The 21,379-nt window shown below is 37.8% G+C and overlaps 1 protein-coding gene across 1 annotated transcript in view; it reads left to right on the top strand.

Annotated features, from left to right (window-relative positions):
• Positions 1–21,379, top strand: part of SPATA16 (spermatogenesis associated 16) — a 183,180-nt gene that overhangs the window by 122,616 nt on the left and 39,185 nt on the right. Inside the window, exon 5 of the mRNA XM_071220230.1 lies at positions 9,579–9,726. Coding sequence (XP_071076331.1) covers positions 9,579–9,726 — 148 coding nt within the window. The remainder of the gene's footprint in view (positions 1–9,578; positions 9,727–21,379) is intronic.

The raw sequence follows: 21,379 nt of genomic DNA, 5'->3' as shown, positions 1-21,379 counted from the left end.
AAGACTCAGTTTTTCTCATCTGTAAAATGGGATAACAGTGCTTGTTTTCTAGTGTTGTCTCAACAAATAAAGAGAACAATTTATCTACAGCATTTAGCCAATGCACAGAGACCACTCATTTAATTAATAAAGGGGTTTTACAGATTAATCAATGAACTAAATGAAGTTTACATGGGCAGAGTACAAGGGCAGGTTGCTTTCTGATGGCAGGAATGTAGCCCCTGCAACCTACATCTTTTCTTCAAATTAAACATCCTTGAACTCTTTTGAGTTTTCTCCAATACACAATTTTTCAAGGGCATCCTTGACTTTTCCACTCAAAGTTGTCTTGCATAGTAGCCCAAAAGATAAAACAGATGCTTTGTGGAAAAAGCAGTACAAGTCTGGCGACCAAGATCACCAGGTTCTTGTCTGAACCCTGCCATTGACCAGCTGTGTACACCAGCAAGCCACGGCCCAATCTAAAACCACCATTCAAGAAACACAATCAGAAAGCAACATATAGTTAGGGGAAAGGGATGCCTACCTTCACGTCACTAAACAAAGCATAGAGCGGGAATGCACACCTCCACAAAGGTCCCAAACTCTGCTGACATTTACCACTGAACGCAGAGCCTACAACTCATTAGTAATACCCAGTTGTGCTTATGAGATAATTACAGTAATGGAGCTATTTATTCCTGAGATACTTTTTGGTGATTCATTTTAAGTCATCAAGAATAAAGGCTCTGCAGCATCCTAAAGAGTGTGGAGGCTGCTGAAACCCACACTTGTAACTCTGAGTTTCTATCAGCTGGTGTTTCTCTAACGTGCAAGCAGAAAATTATTCACGGTCTTTAGAAAAAGAACGTACTTTAAATTCTATTTATAAATTATATGTGCTTTGCCACTAACTAAGCTAAGCCAACCCAAGCATATTCTTTAAGTTTTCCTATCAAGAAGGCTTTTATTTAATTTTTGTAAATGTTTCTCTTTGAGAGAGGTGTGTTAATTAATAGGCTATCCTAAATCTAATGAGTGGCAGTACAAAACAGTCTTATGGTGACCTGTAGCAATGAAGGATGAATATTCTGTTTTGTGTTAGGATTAATTTGTGAAGATTAATGATCTTGACCGGATTTGGGTTTGATGTGATATGATTCATTTGTTTCTCTGTTAGTGTTAGAGTCAAATTGTTGTCTTTGAAGACAGGATTAAGATGCTCACAGAAAAAGAAAAAGGGAAGTAATACTTATGCTCCAAGATTTACAATCTGATTAGAAGAATGAAAAAAGTCTCTCAGTGTAAGAGAAAGCATTGGTTTAGGAGAGGGGTTCTTGCGTTGCTTCCATCTCGAATTTTGTGGCCTCAGGAAGGTCACCAGAACTCACCCCCCTCAGCTTCCTTGATTGTAAAGTTGAGTGATTTTAAAGTACCTTCAATCTCCTTAGTTCTGTGATGAAAGTATGTGGAAATAAAATTTTGCTGCAAACTATAAATGGTTAGAAATTAATACAGAGTAAATTTTACACATTAAATGCATAAATTATTCAGCTAATGGAAGCATTGTATATATAATCAAAATCTTACCCCTGACCCCAGCCAGACTGGATAGTGGACCGTGGTACACACACACACACACACACACACACACACTATGTGGATATATACACATAAATATATACATTCCATATAATAGATAGATAGAGATATAGCATTCACATACACTGTAAAACTAAATTAAATACTTCAGAATTTAATATCATATTTATTATATGCAAATAAAAATTTAAGCATGTTAATTTAAATTGCATGAAGATATAATTTTCACATCACTGGGCTGATAAATGTAATGACAAACTACCAAAAATTCCCTTATTCTAGAAAAATACAGAACTTACATTGAAAGTTGTTTAATAAAAGGACTGTGAATTCAAGGTAATATTTCAGCATGAAAATGTTGATCAACAAGGCAAGGGCAAACATTCAATTGTTACTTACTGTGTTCTGACATACCCTTATGTTAATAAACTCATCGTAAAAATGTCAATTCTGGATATTGCCCAAATGATACAGTGACTAGTTTTATAAGGAAGCCTCAAGGTGCAATATTCTTTTCTTTAAGAGAATCTGCTCCTCAGGTTAATTCTAAATTTCAAGAAAAGAAAATCATCCATATTAAACCATATATGTTTAAAGGGATTAATTTGAAAAATATTTCTCTTACTATTTATAGTTCCATTTTCTAGAAAATTCTAGTTATTCAAAATTGTATCATTATTAATTCAATAACAAAAAGTCACATTAGCCACTAAAAGCAAAAGGTTCCCAATCAATAATTTATAGTTTGCAAATATGGCATTGTTTCTTTTTAATCTAATCATGTTAACTTCCAAAATAAAACAATGCAATCATAATATTTGTTCACTCAGAGTACCTACTTACATGGACTTTATGAGAATTAAAGGAAATAAGATATATGAAAGCATTTATGACTGCTAAATTAAAGTTATTTTATCTCTTCAAATACCAAGTTTTTCTCTGTACCTTTTTATAACACATAAGACTTACCAGAAAAAAATAGGATTATGAATAAGATTTTAATTTTAATTTGTTATTATTTGTGTATTAGATTAACTGCTACAACAAACAACTCCAAAATCTCAGTAACGTAAAACATAAAAATTGGTTTCTTCTGTGCTGGCCTATGTGGCTCAGTTGGTTGGAGCTCCCACACATACCTAGATTGCAGGCTTGATCCCCAGTCCGGGCATCTAAGATTCTACAAATCGATGCTTCCCTCTCCCATTGATGTTTCTCTCTCCCATTGATGTTCTCTCTCTCTCTTCCCCTCTCTCTGAAAGCAATGAAAAAATGCGCTTGGCAAGGATATAAAAAAAAAAGTTGATTTCTCCCTTACAATGTAGTGCAATGTGGATGCTTCTGATTGGTTCTCCTCCAGCCAGCAATGTGGGAACCCGGACTCCTTCCTTCTTGTAGCTCCGTCTTTCTCTGAGTCCTTCCTTTTCCTGCAACTGATAGGGAAAGGAAACAGAGGATCATACTAGGCAGGATCACACATGAGGGCTAGGCCTGGAAGGAGTACCATTCCTGCCTACATCCCATTGGCCCACTCTCAGGCACAATGCCACACTGAACTGCACAGGAATCTGAAAAATGCCTAACCATGTGCCCAGGTTATATATACATGTATGTTCTAAAATTCTACAGCACTCACACACACTGTAAAACTAAACATTTTAGAATTTAAAATTATATTTATTATGAAAGCTTTTACCAGGAGGTAAAAACCATAATTTTCAAAAGACAAAGTAAAATATTCAATATAATTCTTGAGACCCAAATTCTAAATTCCATGAAATAAGAAGCTCTTCAACTTTAGAAAAGTCGCTTAAGCCTCTCCAAATCACAATTCATCTCCAATATAGTGAATTGGGCTGGAAAATTTGCAAACTTCCTTCCAGATGTAATCTTGTAAGTAAAGCAATTGGCTGCAATTATGATCAACCCTGATATTGGGAACATTAAAGGAATAATTTGCTAATAACCTATAATAACTTGATCACATTTTCTAATTAGAAGTGACAGGATTCCTATTTACTGAGCCATTTTGGATACATAGTTAAAAGGTTACAACTTGCTCAAGCCCTCCAGCAAAATGAGAGGGAAAAAAATTCATAATCCCATTATGTTGAAAATGTTTGTTTATACTTTGTGCCTGATTTTTCCTGAACACCTTGAGTGCTCTTAAAAATTTACCAGGAAGAACAAACCCTCTTGGGTTTAGAAGAGGGAGATGAAATTTGTCTCCTTTTACTAGTCATCTTTTCCCTCTACTTTGATTGCTTTTTCTTTACCCTTGATAGAGTATCTCTCTTGCCCTGTCTCTCCCACTGTCTTGTTATGTAGTTATCCTAGGCAAGTTGATTTCTGAGGTAGCAAGTGGCTCTTTTTGCTTAGCTGAAGTACTAGGATAAATTATTATACGTTATTGTATGTAGAGGAAACGAGCTGCCAACATACACTCTTGGTTTATGTTAGTATAAGCTTCAAAACTTGATAAATGTGAGAATAACAGTGGAGAGTTATTAGGACCCCTGTACTCAACGCCTAATTTCAAAGTTTGTGTGTGTGTGTGGAGTAGCAGAGGAAGCTACCCCACACACAGTATAATTAACAGCAATGTACACTGAACAGGGCATGTGGACCAACTGTCCTCCCCATTCTCTGTAGTGCAACACTTATGGTCACCAGAGAAACTCATACGTTGGGAAATAATGACTTAATTGCAGAAAACTTTTGTCAAATTGAAAACTATCATTTCAGATCTGCCTTCATTTTTAGCACATCTACTTTTTACAAGCTGTAAACCCTCATCTGGTCTCTTCCTCTATTGTATTTTCAAATCTAGGAAAATCTTTGATTAATCATAAATAGTGAATTAAAATCTATATTTTGATATCTATAATTATTACTAAATATTCTAGTTTTTTAAATCCTTAAGTATAATTTTTCAATATGCATAGAATAGACTCTTCATGAAAGACAAGCCCAACTCTAAATTACCATCACAAAATGAAAACCTGACATTTTGGTATCTAAACCCTAAATTCCCATGATTTTAATAAAGCTAAAATATCTTCCAAAGTTGTTTCATTAAGGAGTTATTCAATGTTGTACTAGAAATATATATATTGAAGATATATACATATATAGATATCTCCATTCTTTTGCAAGAACAATGTGAGACAGGTTCAGTCTCAAGACTGTTTATCTCCAGAAGAACAAAAAATATTAATTCATTAAAACACAGCAAGAATGTGTCAGGATCTGGCAAAAGCATTTTCTGTATCCCCATTCCTACTTCATTTTCAATATTTATTCTTGGGACTATAAAATTTGCTTTGAGAAACTACCTCCATGGAGAATTCAATTCTTATTCTTACATACACACACGGCTCTCTCAGCCACTTCCTTACCCATCTTCAAGATAGAGGGCAGAAGCCACAAAAGGACGCCATTTCTACTGGTTCCAAGTGGGAAGAGGGGGAGGCTGCATTCCTGTACATGTCCTCCTAAGTGGAGAGCCCCGTGAGTGCCTGAATGCAAAGCCTTAAATGAGCAGATCAAGCTGCAACACAAAAACCACACTTCTGCCGCGTGCAAAAAAGCTGGTGTAGGTTTTTGGGCATTAGTCTTACTGTCCCTGCTGTGAGATGGCTTAGCACAGCTACCCTGCAGAAGTCACGTAAGCTGCCAGCAGTTGGAAAAGAAATGAGACAGGGAAAGTGTTTTCTTCTATCTTGGTCTTGCGGGGATACTGTTAATGTCTTTCTGGAAGAAAACTAGAGAATTAAATCCCTTCACTAAATTTTTTGATCCAGAATTTAAAGGCACTCAAAGAGACCATCAGAAAAGCTCTTTGGGTCTTAGGAACTATTACGGGCTGAACTGTGTCCCGCAAAGTTCATATGCTTAAGCCCCAGCCCTGTACTGGGATTGTGATTGTATTCGCAAATAGGGTAACTAGGTTAAAGTGAGATCTTTGGGGGGACCTTAATCTAGCATAACTGGGGTCCTAGAAAGCAGGGGAGGTTAGAGCATAGACACGCGCAGGTGAAAATCCGCGGGAGAACACAGGGAGAAGCTACACAGCCAATGGAAAGGAGAAGGACCTCAGAAGTCAACCCTACAAACACCTTGATCTTGGACTTCTAGCCTCTGGAACTATAAGAATATGTGTGATAGTTTGTTAAGGCAGCCGGAGCAAAATGATAAAAGAACTAACAGTTTACAAAAAACAATAAAGTCAGGCCCTGGCTGGTATAACTCAGTGGATTGAGTGTGGGCTGTGAACCAAACGGTCGCCGGTTTGATTCCCAGTCAGGGTACATGCCTGGGTTGCAGGCCAGGTCCCCAGTGGGAGCCAGGTGAGAGGCAACCACACACTGATGTTTTTTTCCCTCTCTTTCTTCCTCCCTCTTCCTCTCTCTAAAAACAAATAAAATTTTTTTTAAAAAAGCAGCAAAGTCAGATTGTGACCTTAGAACTGAGGTTTAAAACAGCCTCTCTCTTCAGCACATCACTCCACGTGCATCTGGGTACAACTACTTGCTTTTTTGGTCTGGACAGGCCATCCCAGGATTGGTTCCAGGGATGAACATATGTAAGCACCAATCTGGAGAAAATATTCTCCTACTCAATCTAAAAAAGCTTCATTTTTACTGGAGGACCAGAAACACCTTGTTTAACTTCTTAATCCACATGTCTGAATTCCACTCCTGTGCCTGCGTTACCCGCGGTAGACTTCCAGAATTGGCACCCAGCCCTCAGCACCCAAAACCTGCTGCACACACAGCACCCATCGCTTCCTTGTCTCCGCACTGCCCCAGGGCCTGGTGCCATAACTGTATTCTTTGTTTCCTTCCAGTTCCTCCCACCCGGAAAGGACAGGGCTGTGGGCAATGTAAGTCCTTTCATTCAGCCAGTCAGCCATTTACCCCACAGCAAATTCAAAATGTAAATGAGAAAATTTACGCCATTTTCTAATTAGAAAGGAGGATCCTTTTCATCCAGAAAATTCCTGCAAAACTGCTCTTTTACACATGATACAGATGACCATAGAGGCCATTTGAAGTCATAAAGGCATGGAGTTGGTAATAAATAAGTTAAATTAGGCTTCTCAGTTTAAAATCAGTAGAATCAACTACTTATTGCTTTTATTATCAATCAGAAACTTGTTTACAAAATACTATACCATAATAATATAATTACTGTTTTTTTTTCTTTGTTAGAAAATTCAACTCTATTATTTTTCCGTATTGGTTTTTGACACTCTTAGTTATCAAGGGGAAAATGCATTCCTATACATAAATACATATTTTTATAATATGCTTTTATGCTATTTTTAGAAAAATAAGATAACTTATTTTAAGAAAAATAAGTGGAGAGAACCAAGATGGCAGCATAGGTAGACACACTGCGCCTCCTCACACAACCAGAACTGACAGAGAATCGAACGGCAAGGGGGTCCGACACCAAGGAAATAAAAAATAAACATTCATCCAGACTGGTAGGAGGGGTGGAGATGGGCACTGGGGTGGAGAGGACTCGAGTGGCTGTGGCGGGACCGAGACTGGCGGAGTGTGGGACCAACGGTGCAGGCAGTCCGAGCACTAGCAGATCCTGCGGTCCCACATTCGCGCACAGATAAACCGAGAGGGCCAGACTCAGAGTGGCGGAGAGCAGGGCAGGCAGAGCAGTGGGTAGCACCCCGAGGCCCCGCATTCCCACACAGATAAACCGGACTAACGGTGGGGAGCGAAGCAGACCGCTCAACCCAGGGCTCAAGCGCAGGGAAATAAAGCCTCAAACCTCTGATTGAAAACGCCCATGGGGGTTGGGGCAGCAGCAGGAGAGACTCCCAGCCTCACGGGAGAGGTCGTTGGAGAGACCCACAGGGGCCTAGAGTGTGCACAGGCCCACCCACTCGGGAACCAGCACCAGAGGGGCCCAGTTTGATTGTGGGTATCCGAGTGAAAGATTGAAATCTGGAGGAGAGTGAAGCAGGCTCCATATCTCCCTCTCGGCCCCTCCCCCACGTACAGCATCTCATCGCAGCGACCCGAGTTACCCCTCCCCGGGGAACACCTAAGGCTCCGCCCCTTAAAGTAACAGACATGCCAAGACAAAAAAAAAAAAAAAGGGCCCAAATGACAGAACACTTCAAAGTTCCAGAAAAAATACAACTAAGCGAGGAAGAGATAGCCAACCTATCGGATGCACAGTTCAAAACACTGGTCTTTTTATCAAGACACTCACAGGATTGGCTGACTCTGTTTGAAAACCAGATGAAAAAATGAAGCCTATGCTAGGAGAAACAAAGGAAAATGTGCAGGGAACCAATAGTGATGCGAAGGAAACTGGGACTCAAATCAACGGTGTGGACCAGAAGGAAGAAAGAAACATCCAACCAGAAAAGAAGGAAGAAACAAGAACTCGGAAAAATGAAGAGAGGCTTAGGAACCTCCAGGACATCTTGAAACGTTCCAACATCCGAATTATAGGGGTGCCACAAGGAGAAGAGGAAGAACAAAAAATTGAAAACTTATTTGAACAAATAATGAAGGAGAACTTCCCTAATCTGGCAAAGGAAATAGACTTCCAGGAAGTCCAGGAAGCTCAGAGAGTCCCAAAGAAGCTGGACCCAAGGAGGAACACACCAAGGCACATCATAATTACATTACCCAAGATTAAACGCAAGGACCTACATCCAAGATTACTGTATCCAGCAAAGCTATCATTTAGAATGGAAGGGAAGATAAAGTGCTTCTCAGATAAGGTCAAGTTAAAGAAGTTCATCATCACCAAGCCCTTATTATATGAAATGTTAAAGGGACTTACCTAAGAAAAAGAAGATCAAAAATAGGAACAGTAAAAATGACAGCAAACTCACAGTTATTAACGACCACACCTAAAACAAAAAGAAGAGCAAACTAGGCAAACAACTAGAACAGGAACAGAACCATAGAGATGGAGATCACATGGAGGGTTGTCAATAGGGGAATGGGAGGGGGAGGGGGGGGAAAGGTACAGAGAATAAGTAGCATAGATGATAGGTGGAAAATAGACAGGGGAAGGGTAAGAATACTGTAGGAAATGTAGAAGCCAAAGAACTTATAAGTAACTATAGGGGGGGAATGTGGGTGGGAGGGGGTGGGCAGGATGGAGTGGAATGGGGGGAAATGGGACAACTGTAATAGCATAATCAATAAATATATTTTTTAAAAAAGAAAAATAAGTGGAAAATGAGATAACTATTCCACTTGTAATTCAGTGTTCAAGCCGCATTAGAAGGCAAAGTTATAGGAAAAAATAAAATCTTTTTAAAATTTCTTGTAATTTTCTTTTTGGTCTGTTTCAAATAATAATTGACATACTTAAAGCAGGAAGTTCAGGATGATGGCAGGCTTTACCAAGAATGACATGTGAACAGAAAAAATTTAAAGAAATTCCTAAAATTTACATAGGCAAATTCATCCCACATAGCTCTTGTGATCTGGAGAGAAGGGAAGATTTGCTGGGAAGAAGTGGAAAAGGCTTTTCTTGTTCTGGAAGGCTTTCTCCAGTATTGGGAGAAAAAAAACCTGGTTTGTCTAGTCTGTCTGTTATTTATACAAAATACTTAGATCTAGATACTTCAATTAGTGGTTTTTAAGTACAAATTGCTCATTAATGTCTGTTTGTAAGATAATTATGTTAGACTTAAGAATTCAATTTTTTAAATCAAGGAAAAAATGATACCTTAGAAAATAGAATTTTTATTTTTATCTTAAAGCAAGTTCAGTTTAGAGGTGTCTGTTTACAAACTTTCTCATTTAATTGGTTTTCTTAATATGAATAGTATTTCCAGAACTAATTAAAATTTCATTCTAATGAATATTCAAGACAAAATATGTTATCTTCCCAGTACAGTATATAGATTTTTAAATCATCCATAAAGGTGATTATATTATTTTACATTCTTCAAAAGTCATGCGCTGTTATTGATGCCAAGTGTGTTGTTTGCTTGTTCCCAGGCCATGATTGAAGAAGCCATCACCAGGGCGGAATCATTCTCCGTTATGTACACACCATTTGCAGCAAAAATCAAAGCTGATAAAGTAGAAAAAGTGAAAGAAGTTTTCACAAAAACTCATCCTGCATATGTGGAATATATCTACACAGGTAAGATTCAATATCTTCAAGTTGTCAACGGGTACTTTATTTTCATTAAAAGAAATAGAGAACCACTTTCTGGCTTATTTGTCTATTGTTTCAGTTTTAGGGGTATGGTGTTTTAATCTAGGAGCATAACTGGGAAGTTATTTCAAGGCTTTAAGCAGGTCTAACGCTAGGGGTCTACTGCAATATTCCTGTACCATCATGTTTCTATATCTTAAAATGAGGGATAAAACCTAGACACACTAAGCTTTTTAATAATAAAGGAATAACCTTTGGAATAACCTATTATACTTTGGAAGAGAAGATCCCCCATATCCTTCATCATTAAACTAGATGATTATAGTATTTTCTTGAAGATGGATTGTTTTCCCAGTGCCTGCTCCTGCTATTTCTGTTTTCCTTCCTCCATCTACCTCACACCTCAGACCTCCCTCCTTCCTTGTGTTCTTGGAACACTAGTATCCAGATGAGACGTGGATAGCCAAGTGTGGGTAGAGGACACGACACTGGTATTGTTCCTTTTTTCCTCTTTTTGTATTTGGAAGCCATTTGCTTTTATTCATTCACTCAAAAATACTTTTACTATCTACTACATACCAAGTGTTATTCTGAATTAAGACATGGATTTTCTTGTACTAAATTAATAGTTCTTAACAACAGTTACCATGTCAAGCAAAATCTCTAAATGTGTGTGACTAATATCACACCCTCGTGTTAATGCCCCTTCATGCTTTTTTGGGGGGCTTTGAGGCCCAGTCACTGATTTATATGATAAATAATGTACTCAGTTGTGATCACTTTTAATATGCCTTATACTCTACATCCATTATCTCTTGGTACTTCCATAACTTTTGAAGTGAGTAAGATGATTCTCAATTAGAGACAAGAAAACAACAATCAGAGAAAACAAATAGCTTTTTCAAAGATGAATAGTAAATCAGTGGCCTTGGATTTGAACCCATGTCTTTGCCATGGAGCTACATTATTTCCACCTGATAGGAGGAGCAGAGATGAAATCGAAGCATTAAATTTAGGTCCCATGAAGTCCTTTTTTTCCTACTGTACCTCAAGCTCTTCAGAAGAAATGTAGTAAATAAATCTAACCGGTGGTGATTAAATAGTGAATCCCTAAGGAATAATGGAGGAATAAAGGAGGGCAGACAAAGGGAAGAGAAACATGCTATGCACGCTCACAGGACCATTGATGCTTATTTCGTTTGAGCATTGTGCAAGAGCACAGAAAAAAATGTTTTAGAGCTTACATTCTTTTGTTAATTGTTCTAAATCATTTATTATTTTATTATGGATACCTTAATGGAGTTTGGGGGAGCACTGACAGCAAACAAAAGTCATGTCCATCCAGTGTCATGGAAACTGAATCAGATTCAGCTACTTCCATTTTATTCTCAGCTCTTTGGTAATGAGGAGAGAGATTCACTGAGGAGATCGCCAGTTGGCCACCAGTTTGTCTACTCTACAGGTGGAACGAGTTTAGTTATATTTAACTTATTCACAGAGAAGGCATGAAGATTAATTAATACTTAGGAAGCACTGTTGTTACTGATAGTTTAAAAACAATAATAACATTAATGAGCCAGACTCACGTCTCATGTAACTCTATCAAACCTGTTATCAACATGAATTATGATCTGTTGGCAAGATGACTCATGCTGAAGGATATTATACTTTGGAAGAGAAGATAATGAGAAGTTATTAATGAATGTTTCTATTATTTTATAACTACTAATTGCTGGAGTATGACAGCTCTATATAAGAACTCAGAGAGAAAAGACACAGCTTCTAGAGGAAGAAAGGGAGACAAAAAGGCAGTCTAGACTTTTAAATTTCTTTGGGATTGTTTAGGTTTTTCTCTGTAGAACCTGTTCTTTGGGCTAATTGCACTGATGGCGTGACTTGCCTCTGTTGCAAATGATTAAAGCCTACCCCCCAAACCCATTGGTGAAATGATGGTGAAACCAGTGTCGATAACAGTATGTGGGCAGTCTTAGTAGTTTGGCTTCTTTTCCCCCCAGGTGATTCCAAGGTGAATTAAGGCACAAAGCATAAGAAAAGGGAAGGTGAAGTGCTATCTTTAGCATCTGGATACCTTTCACAGGAGGTGCAGAGTGGCAGTTTTGGCCGGCATTGGATAGCCAAAGGCAATAGTTTGAAAGTGAGTCACACTAGGGGGATAGGGCCTGGAAGAGGAGCTACCTTGTTTTGCTGGCACTGCCCCAAAACCAGGATTTTCCTTCTATCCACCTTGTAGATAGAATTTAAGCAGCTTCTATCCTGTCAAAAATTTGTTTGGGTATATAGTTCAACAAATAGTCATGTAGCAGGCATGACTGGACAATCACATGGCAGACATTTAAAACGTAAGACTGTTTTTACCTGTACATATTCGTCTTTGGTCTTCCCACATATATTCCATCTCATCCCATGCAATCACTTAGTCTCTCTTCAGTTAACTATCTAATCAAATTCATTAGCTTTCTTCTCCACCCCAGAAGGGGGATTTTCTTCTCCCCCTGGTCTGGTTTCAACTTTCACAGGACTCAAATGTACCCATTGTTCAAAGGGGGCAGAGAGCGTGTGAGGAAAGAGTCCCTTTTTGAAGTCGGTGCAGGTTGACGCAGCTGCTGATTGCATGGTTAGTGCAACTTGAGATCAGCTCTGCTGGCTTGAGCAGAGCCAATGATGGGCTCATTCATGTGACATATTGATGACTCAAGGGCACCTGTATGAGTTTGCTGTGCTTCCTCATGGTGTAGGTGCTTCTTTATATATAGAGGAACCACCCCTATGACACAAGTTGGCCCAATTTAGAGCCACTCTCTATCTCTTTGTCAGAATGCTGACTTGTGAACCCAGTCTCCTACTGAATGTTCCTCTAGAAATCCTCTCTACTCCACTAGAGACTAGAAATAGTCTTAGCCCTCTCTCCAGCTTGCTATGTTATTCTGCCATTTCTCTTCCCCTTTTCTTCATGCACCAGAATCCCAAGATCCTCTGGACAAGAGGAGGTTCTAAAGTAAAGATGGGCGGTTTGTTCATCTACTCATACATTTATCAAACATATATTCCAGACACTATTCTAGGTGGTGCTAGAATATAGCTGTTCCTAAGAAAAGATCTGACTTTATTAATTTAAGCTTCGGGATAAATATTTGACTATAAGTTCTAGGTGATATTTTCAATTACAACCTAAGTTCTAATTGTGCAGTGAAAGGCTGACACTAATTAAAAGAATGATGGAGGAGAAAACAAAGAAGGCAGCAGTTTGGAAATAGAAGTCCCTGCCACCAAAAGTAGCAAAATAGTGGCTAGTTGTTTACCAAACCATTTTTCCCCGAATGCATGCAACTAGAATATATTTTAGCCTCCCTTACAGTTATGTGAGGCTTATGGCTGGATAACGGCCAATGGAATATGGACAGAAATAATGAATGCCACCTCCAGGCCTGGCCCGTAACACCGTACCATACAGGACTCTCCCTAGCCACTGACTAAGTGGATAGGACGATGAAACTAAAGAAGTCACAACACAAAAGAAGCCTGGATCCCTGGCTTCTTGATTCCCTGAATGACCATGTGGAAGATCACCCATTGAATACTCACATGAGCAAAATTGTCTTTGATCACTGAGATTTAGGGGTTGTTTGTTAAATCAGGTAGCTTTATTCTAACTAACACACTGCCTTACATCATAACAAGTAAGCAGCTTACTACACCTTCTACAATGGACACAATGAATTCATGGGAACTCAGTGACTGAATAAACACTCCTCCATATGCCAGCAATTCCATTCTCAGAAACACTGAGTTTGTGCACGTTCTTTTCTACCTCACACTCACTCATCCTTCTGCAGACAACTACAGATGGATGCTCTTATATTCATGTGTTTGTACTCACCCAGAAAGATAACATTTCAGGAGAGACACTGATGCCCCATGAAAGATACAACACTACTGGGTAGTCTTCATTGCAGCAAGAGAAACTGAAGCCATAGTAGGAATTTCTAAATTATAGAGCTCATCTAAATAGTCATACTCTCTATAATATCACATATATATAATATTATATCTGTAATAACAGATGAAGGTCATAATATCTGTACCTGGAAGATCTTGGATGAGAAGTCAACCTATCAAAGTTTTCCTGGATAAGTAGCTATTATCATTAAAACTTGGAGACTAACACATTTAATTCTCCCAGCAGGGGCTGGCAGACAAATCTCCAACCCAGAAACTCGGCCAAACTCCAGGTCACCTTCATCAAGCCTAGATAGCATTGAACTCATTACTCCTTGGTCATGTGACAGTGCTGTGAGCCCAGCAGTAGCTGGCAGAGGCGGTGGTGCTGAGCAGAAAGAGAACTCACTCACGAAAGAGGTCCCCCAGCAAGTGTGTTCTCTGTAGCCAGCCGCCAATTCGTTTACCCTCATCAGGAATTTTCACATGAAAAACAGATTCAAAGGGGGAAAAGCTATAAAAATAAATGCACTTTTAAATATGTAAACCCTACATATGTTAATTTTTTAATTAAATATGCCAGCTAAATTAGTTATTTATTATGAGAAAAACCCACTTCAGATAAGTGCTAGGACTATATTGTCCTTATAACCTCTAAGTTGAGAGTAAGAGTGAGGGGGGTAGTTAAGATTCACATCTATCTTACGGGACAACCAGCCTTGTACATCCCCAAGAACTTACTGTGCATCCTTTGCTATTTGGGGAATATGGTAAGACCCACTAAAATCTTAAATCCATCTTATAATAGAGCTGTATTACATTATGTTTCATGGAGAAAAAAATCACTGAATTTTTAGCACTGTAGCTATTCATTTTTCTTATTTAAGGAAAAATCCAGTTTGATTCATGCAGAGTAGTCAGGGTATATAAAGCAAATAATAATTCACCAGCCCCAGAATTATTATGTTTTCATTTATAAAGATTTTGCTTGAGATTTCTATTCATATATTCCAGTGAAATAATGCAATTCTGTATAATTCTTATTCTTGCATGGTTGTATTTTAATAATAATAAAGTAATACAATAAGCATATCCTGTCTCCTCTTGATGAAAATGTCAAGATTTATTGGCTAAATAAATAAATATTCAGTAATGGATTTGTGGTTAGTAATGTTTAATAGAAAAGTTTTCTGGATAAGATATCAATTACTTTAACACTTAGGTGGATAGAGTCATATTTTGTCTTTCCAATGTAATTTAACTCCCAAGAGTGAATTTGTATGTTCAGAGAAATAATATATTGTTTTAAAATAGACCTTTAAAAATTGCTTTTCACTGAAATTTATAACCTTGTTCTTGTTCAGTCATCACTTACCAGTAAGGATAATACATTCTTATGCTCTCTAAAGACGAAGTTAAAATTTCTCATTTTATTCTTTCTTCTTTAAAATATTATAATTTTATCATGATCAAGAGTTTTCAAGATCAGACTGTTTTCCTCCTTATACGACACTTTCTCAAACAGAAGAGGTTATAAAATTAAAGAAACTACATCCCCAATATTATTATGAAAATGTTATAGCCAGATTGGTTATAAGGACGATAAATCATCTCATATCTGCACCACTGAATTCTTGTTAGAAACAGAGGATCATTCCCAAAGTAACAAAACCCCTCACACATGGAGCTACGGTCTCTATTCTTAAATATTAAAGTGTTGGCCTTCCCAACAGGACATGTGGTATCCTGGCATTGTTCTATCTTACGAAAGTAAACACTGCTCAACGAGCAGTTCACTTGTCCTTTGCAGTGGCCGGTCCCAGCACTGTTTGCCTCTGGTCCCCATCGTCTCATGTCTCTCACCTTCTTTGATTGGCTTCCTCCTGGACCTCCCTGGAGCTGTCACACATCCTGCCTCACATGTTTTCTTTGTGACCTGACTGAAGACAGGCAGGGTTGCAGTTTGAAAATACAAGTCAATAGTCCAAAAATAAGTTGAAGTAATATAAATTTTTAATGTAGCCTCTCAAGAACAATCAATGGGTTGGGGCAAAGAGCAGCTGGAATGAGATATGTGCAGGAAGCAGGTATCACAGATATTGTATTCAGAATGCTCAGTAAGCCCCAATACACACACACACAAATAGCAGTTTCCATCCAAGTCTTCCCTCCTCATAAGAAATCCAGATACACTCTTCCAATTCATTCCCCCATAAATAGACAGATTAGTCCCTTTCTAGTGTCAGTCTTGGTAGTTATACCAGTTTCTTAGACTTTTTATCCATCACCAGTTACCCTAGACTGCATTAAAAAAAAAAAAAGCTTCATAACCATTTCAAAATAGACAGCTAACTTTAGCAGGTAAGGGAGTAGTGAGGTAAAGGTGTTAGGACTTGGTTTTTCTTGAAACACTTACTTCTGTTGTCTAATCTAGCCATTCTGTAATATTGTAGCCAATCATTAAGTACTCCTATCTAATAAACCATGCAGCCAAGCATGAAAATCCCTAAAGACTGGGCATCCTACCACAACCACATCAAATACACAATTAAACTACAAAACAACCATCTTTCAGAACTACCTGAAATCTAGCTGAATAGAAGTCCTACAACTAAGGATATAAACAAGCCACACTGAAAATGGTAGATGGGTGGAGATGCAGAATAGGTGGATCCCCAACCCACGTGTGGTGGATAAAAATTGGGAGGGATATCTCTGCTGCAGTGGTCTCCCCTGAGGAACCAAGGTTACCCACCTCACACCAGACCGCCGAGCCCAGGGTGCCAGTGCTGAAAAGAGAAGTTCCCATAACTTCTGGCTATAAAAAGCAGAGGGGGTTATGGCTGAGGGAAACAGAGGGCATCTGGAGCCCATGCACAGACTTACTCAGACTCACTCCCTTTGAATTCCATCCCTGGGGCAGCAGTTCAACAGCCACCAGGGACAAATGGGGAGGAACTAGATTATCTGATGTAAAGGTGAGAGTGGAGGGGCAGCTTTCTCCCAGGCAAAAGTGCTGGCAGAGGCCATTGTTCTTTTCCTGAGCACTCCCCCTCCCCCCCCCCACAACAGAGCTGGCAGGCAGGTGTCATATTTAAGTCTCCATCTACCTGACTCACACAGTACGCCCCGCCCTGGTGATTCCCTGAGACACCATCCTACCAACTCGTAGGCCCACCCAAGCTGTTTCCAGTGTTTTTTCCATACAAGTGGCCTATCTTGGCTCATGTTTCAGACTTTCCTAAAACATCTCAAACAAGGAGCATCTGGCCTTGGCATGCCTCACACCTCTCACCAAGTGGTCTGAAGACTGGCACTAGTGACAACCAACCTTGGTTTATATCCTGGCCTTTCCTGGCACCTTCAAGCCCAGCACAAACCTAGCAGCCATCTGCAGCTCACTTTGTATGTAGCTCATGCCAGATGGCCCCAGGCAGAACACAGGCAGTAGCTGACCGTGACCCGCCTCTCCTAGAAGGCCCCAGAGCCATTGCACCTAGTGGACAGCTTCAGGCCATGTGAAAGTACCACCCAACCACCTCCATGAGCAATACACTCAAGGATCTAAAGTAAATCTTGATCTGTGGGGTGGGTCCCTGCCCAGCTGATCCTCCATGGTGGTCACAGCCAATCATTGCAGCTGACTGGCCTGACATGCCAACAGAAATCAAGGCTCAACTATAACTGAAGATTGTACACAGCCCACATGGCAGGGGAACACAACTGGAGTGCTCACATTGGGTGAATGGGGAGGCTGTGCCACTGGGCCTTGCAGGAGACCTACTACATTAAGCCACTTTACCAAACCCAGGAGATGTACCAGCTCTACCTAACACACAGACACAAACATAGGCAGGCTGCCAAAATGATGAGAAAACTCTCAATAAAAGAACAGAACAAAACTCCAGAAAAAAAACTAAATAAAATAGAGACGAGCAACCTAATAGATACAGAGTTAGAACACTGGTTATAAGGATACTCAATGAATTTAGGGGAGGAACAGATAAACTTAGAACTTCAACAGCATAAAAAAAAGGACATGGAAACCATAAAAAAGAACCAGTCCAAAATGAAGGATATACTAACTGAAATGAAGAATATTTTATAGGGAATCAACAGTAAAATAGATGAAGCTGGGAATTAAAACAGCAATTTGGAACATAAGGAAGAAAAAAAAAAATGAACCAGACAACAAAACGGAAAAAGAACACAAAAAAATAAAATAAAACAAAGCTAATGTAAGGAATCTCTGGGACAACTTTTAGTGTATAAATATTTGCATCATGGGGGTGCCAGAAGGAGAAGAGAAAGGAAGGATGTCAAAGGAGGGAGGGATGGGGAACATCTATAATAGTGTAAACAATAAAAAAAGAAAGGAAACTGAAAACCTATTAAAAAATAATGACAGAAAACTTCCTTAACCTTGTGAAGGAAATAGAAATACAAGTCCAGGAAGTGCAAAGTCCCAAACAAGGTGAATCCAAAGAGCTTCAAACCAAGATACATCATAATTAAATTGCCAAAAGTTAAAGAAAAATAGAATCTCAAAAGTGTCGAGAGCATAGCAGTTAGTTACCTACAAGGAAGCGCCCACAAGATGGTCAGCTGATTTCTCAACAGAAACTTTACAAGTCAGAAAAGATTAGCAAGAAATATTCAAAGTTATGAAAAACAAGGATGTACAACCAAGATTAACCAGCAAAGCTAGCATTTAAAATCAGAGGACATATTAAGAGCTTCCCAGAGAAGAAAAAGGTAGAAATCGTCACCACCAAACCAGTATTACATGAAATGTTAAGAGCCTTCTTTAAGAAGAAGAAAACCATTTTTTAAAAGATCAAAAACATGAACAATAAAATGGCAATAAATGTACAGAGTCTGGCACAAAAAAATATCCCTTTTTTATTACAAAATCTTTTATTGTGAAATCATAAGAATATAATTCTGTAATATAACAATATCACACTCAAGCACACCATATGACATTTTAGGTGAAATGTTCAAATTAAAACTATAAATTGTCACACCTATATTATTACCCTACCAACCACACGCAAGCAGGCATTAGTTCTGCCAGACCCTGTATATCTATCAACTATTGAATCTAAAAAACAAAATGAATGATCGAACAGAACAGAAATAAGATTCATAGATTCATAGAATATTTTAAGTTGCCAGATGGGAGGAGGGTTGGGGAGTTGGGTAAAAAAAGTAAAGGACTAAGAAGTACAAATTTGTAGTAATGGAATAGGCGTGGGGATGTAAAGTACAGCACAGGAAATAGAGTCAATAATATTCTAATAACTCTGTATGGTGTTGGATGGGTACGAGATTTACTGGGACAATCACTTAGTAATTTATATTAGTGTCTAATCACTGGGGTGTACTCCTGAAACTAATGTACTATTGTAATGTCAACAGTGATTAAAAAGTAAAACATGATTAATTTTTTAAATTATAATAAGTAAAAAAAATACAAGACACTCATGTAAAACAATGTCTCTACTTTCTTGATTTTAAATTCTACATGTGGATTTTACACAGACTTAGACATTTCGATTTTGTAGTGTTACCCTTTTTTAAATTTAGTTTCGCATATTCAGCTTTTGGGTCCTATTTACTTCTGCTTTAATACTTGGCTCACACTTAACTTCCACCTTAGTAGTGTTTCTTGATGACCCCGTGGTCGGTCCACAGATGATCACTGAGTTTTACACCTAAAATAGAGTCTCATCCAAGCATTTGCATTTTTTCTTTTATTCTTTAAAACACTTTATTTTGAAATACTACACATATAAAAATTCATAAAACAAATACACATGTTAACTGATTATGACAGAACATCAGGTCAAAAAATACAACATTGCACGCACTCCATATATCCTCGGCTGGCCTCTTCCCAGTCCGAGACCACTCCCTGCCTCCACCAACGTGATTACTGTCTTGATCATTAGAATAATGACTCCCCTACTTTTCTTTACAGAGTTATCACTTAACTATTCATTTCTAAACTCTGAACTTTAATTTGCCTGCTTTGAAACAGTGTATATATGAAATCACAGAGTTACATCTGGCTCTTATTGCTCAATCTTTGTTTATGAAATGCATCCGTGTTGCACAAAGCTCTGGGCTTTAGTTGGTTCATCTTTATTGCTATGTAATATTCCATTATATGAATACTACAAAATTTATATATGTATTCCGCTAGATATAAACATTTGAGCTATTTCCAGTTTGTGGCTATTATTAAAAAATGCTATTATGAATACTCTTTTATATGTTTTGCATTAAACAATATATCTGGAAGTAAAATTGCTGAATCATATAACAAGTATCAGTCATATATACATATATAGAGAGAGCCCATATGTGCGTATGTATACACACACACACATATATATGCCCCATACTAGTTATTTTGTTTCATTTTTAATAGCCATCCTAATGGGTGAGAAGTAGTGTCTCATTGTGGTTTTGATTTGAATTTCTTTGTGTTAGTGATGTTGAGCATTTTCTATGTGCTTATTGGCCATTGCATATCTTCTTTAGAGAAATGTCTATTCAAATCGGTTCCCACGTTTTACTTGAGTTATTTTGTTGTTGTCATTGAGTTGTAGGGGTTCTTTATATATTCTGGACATTAACTCCTCATCAGATACATGTTTTCCAAAAATTTTCTCCCATTTCATAGGTTGCTTTCTCACTGGATGGTGTCTTTTGAAGCACAAGTTTTAAATTTTGATGACATCCAATATATCTAATTTTTTCTCTTGATTTCTGTGCTTTTGGTGCCATGTTCAAAAATCATCACCATTTCCAATGTAATGAAGTTTTTCACCTGTGTATTCTTCTAAAATGTTAATAGTTTTAGCTCTTATATTTATACCTTTTGTTCATTTTTAGTTAATTTGTATATACAGTGTAGGGTAAGTCTCCAACTCCATTGTTTTACATGTGAATTTCCAGGTTTCCCAGAATCACTTGTTGTAAAGACTGCTCATTGTCAGATGCAGATTTTTTATGTGCCCATTAGTTTAAGCTTGAAAATTACCCCTGTTTTCTGGATTAGCCACTAATTTTTTATCTGCCTGATTAATCAATATATAGAAAAAATGTTAAAGTAATCAACAATGGTGATGAATTTGTTAGTTTATTCTAATAGTTTTATCAATTTTACTTTTAACTTTTGACTTAAAGTGCATGTATTTTAAATATTGTTAAACTTCCCTTATCAATTGTATATTATCATTAAGTAATTATGCTCTCTGGCCTTAATAATGCTTTTTGTATTAACATATATTTATCTGATATTAATATAAAAACACTAGTTTATTCTTATTAGTATTTTTCAGAAATTTATTTTTCACATTCTTTTACTTTCAACATTTTGTGCTTTTTATTTGATAGTCTCTTAAAAATAACACATAACCAAACATTTATTTATTTACTTATTTATTTAATCAGTCTCTGTCTTTTAACAATTCCTGACTTGATTAAGTTTTTCATCCAGTTTGTAAGTTTCTGAAATACAGAAATTTTTGTCTGTTTTGTTCACTGATATATCCATTGGCTTAAATAGCACCTGGCACACAGTAAGTGCTAAATAAATGTTTGCTGATGTAGTTTATTTCTGCTATGTTATGGGCTTTTTATTCCATGAGGTTTTTCCCCTCTTGTCTTT

Source organism: Desmodus rotundus, chromosome 2 (genome assembly GCF_022682495.2).
Source record: "Desmodus rotundus isolate HL8 chromosome 2, HLdesRot8A.1, whole genome shotgun sequence".
NCBI classification, from domain to species: domain Eukaryota; kingdom Metazoa; phylum Chordata; class Mammalia; order Chiroptera; family Phyllostomidae; genus Desmodus; species Desmodus rotundus.
The sequence above is the reverse complement of the archived record's forward strand: the minus strand, read 5'-3'. Positions and strand labels throughout refer to the sequence as shown.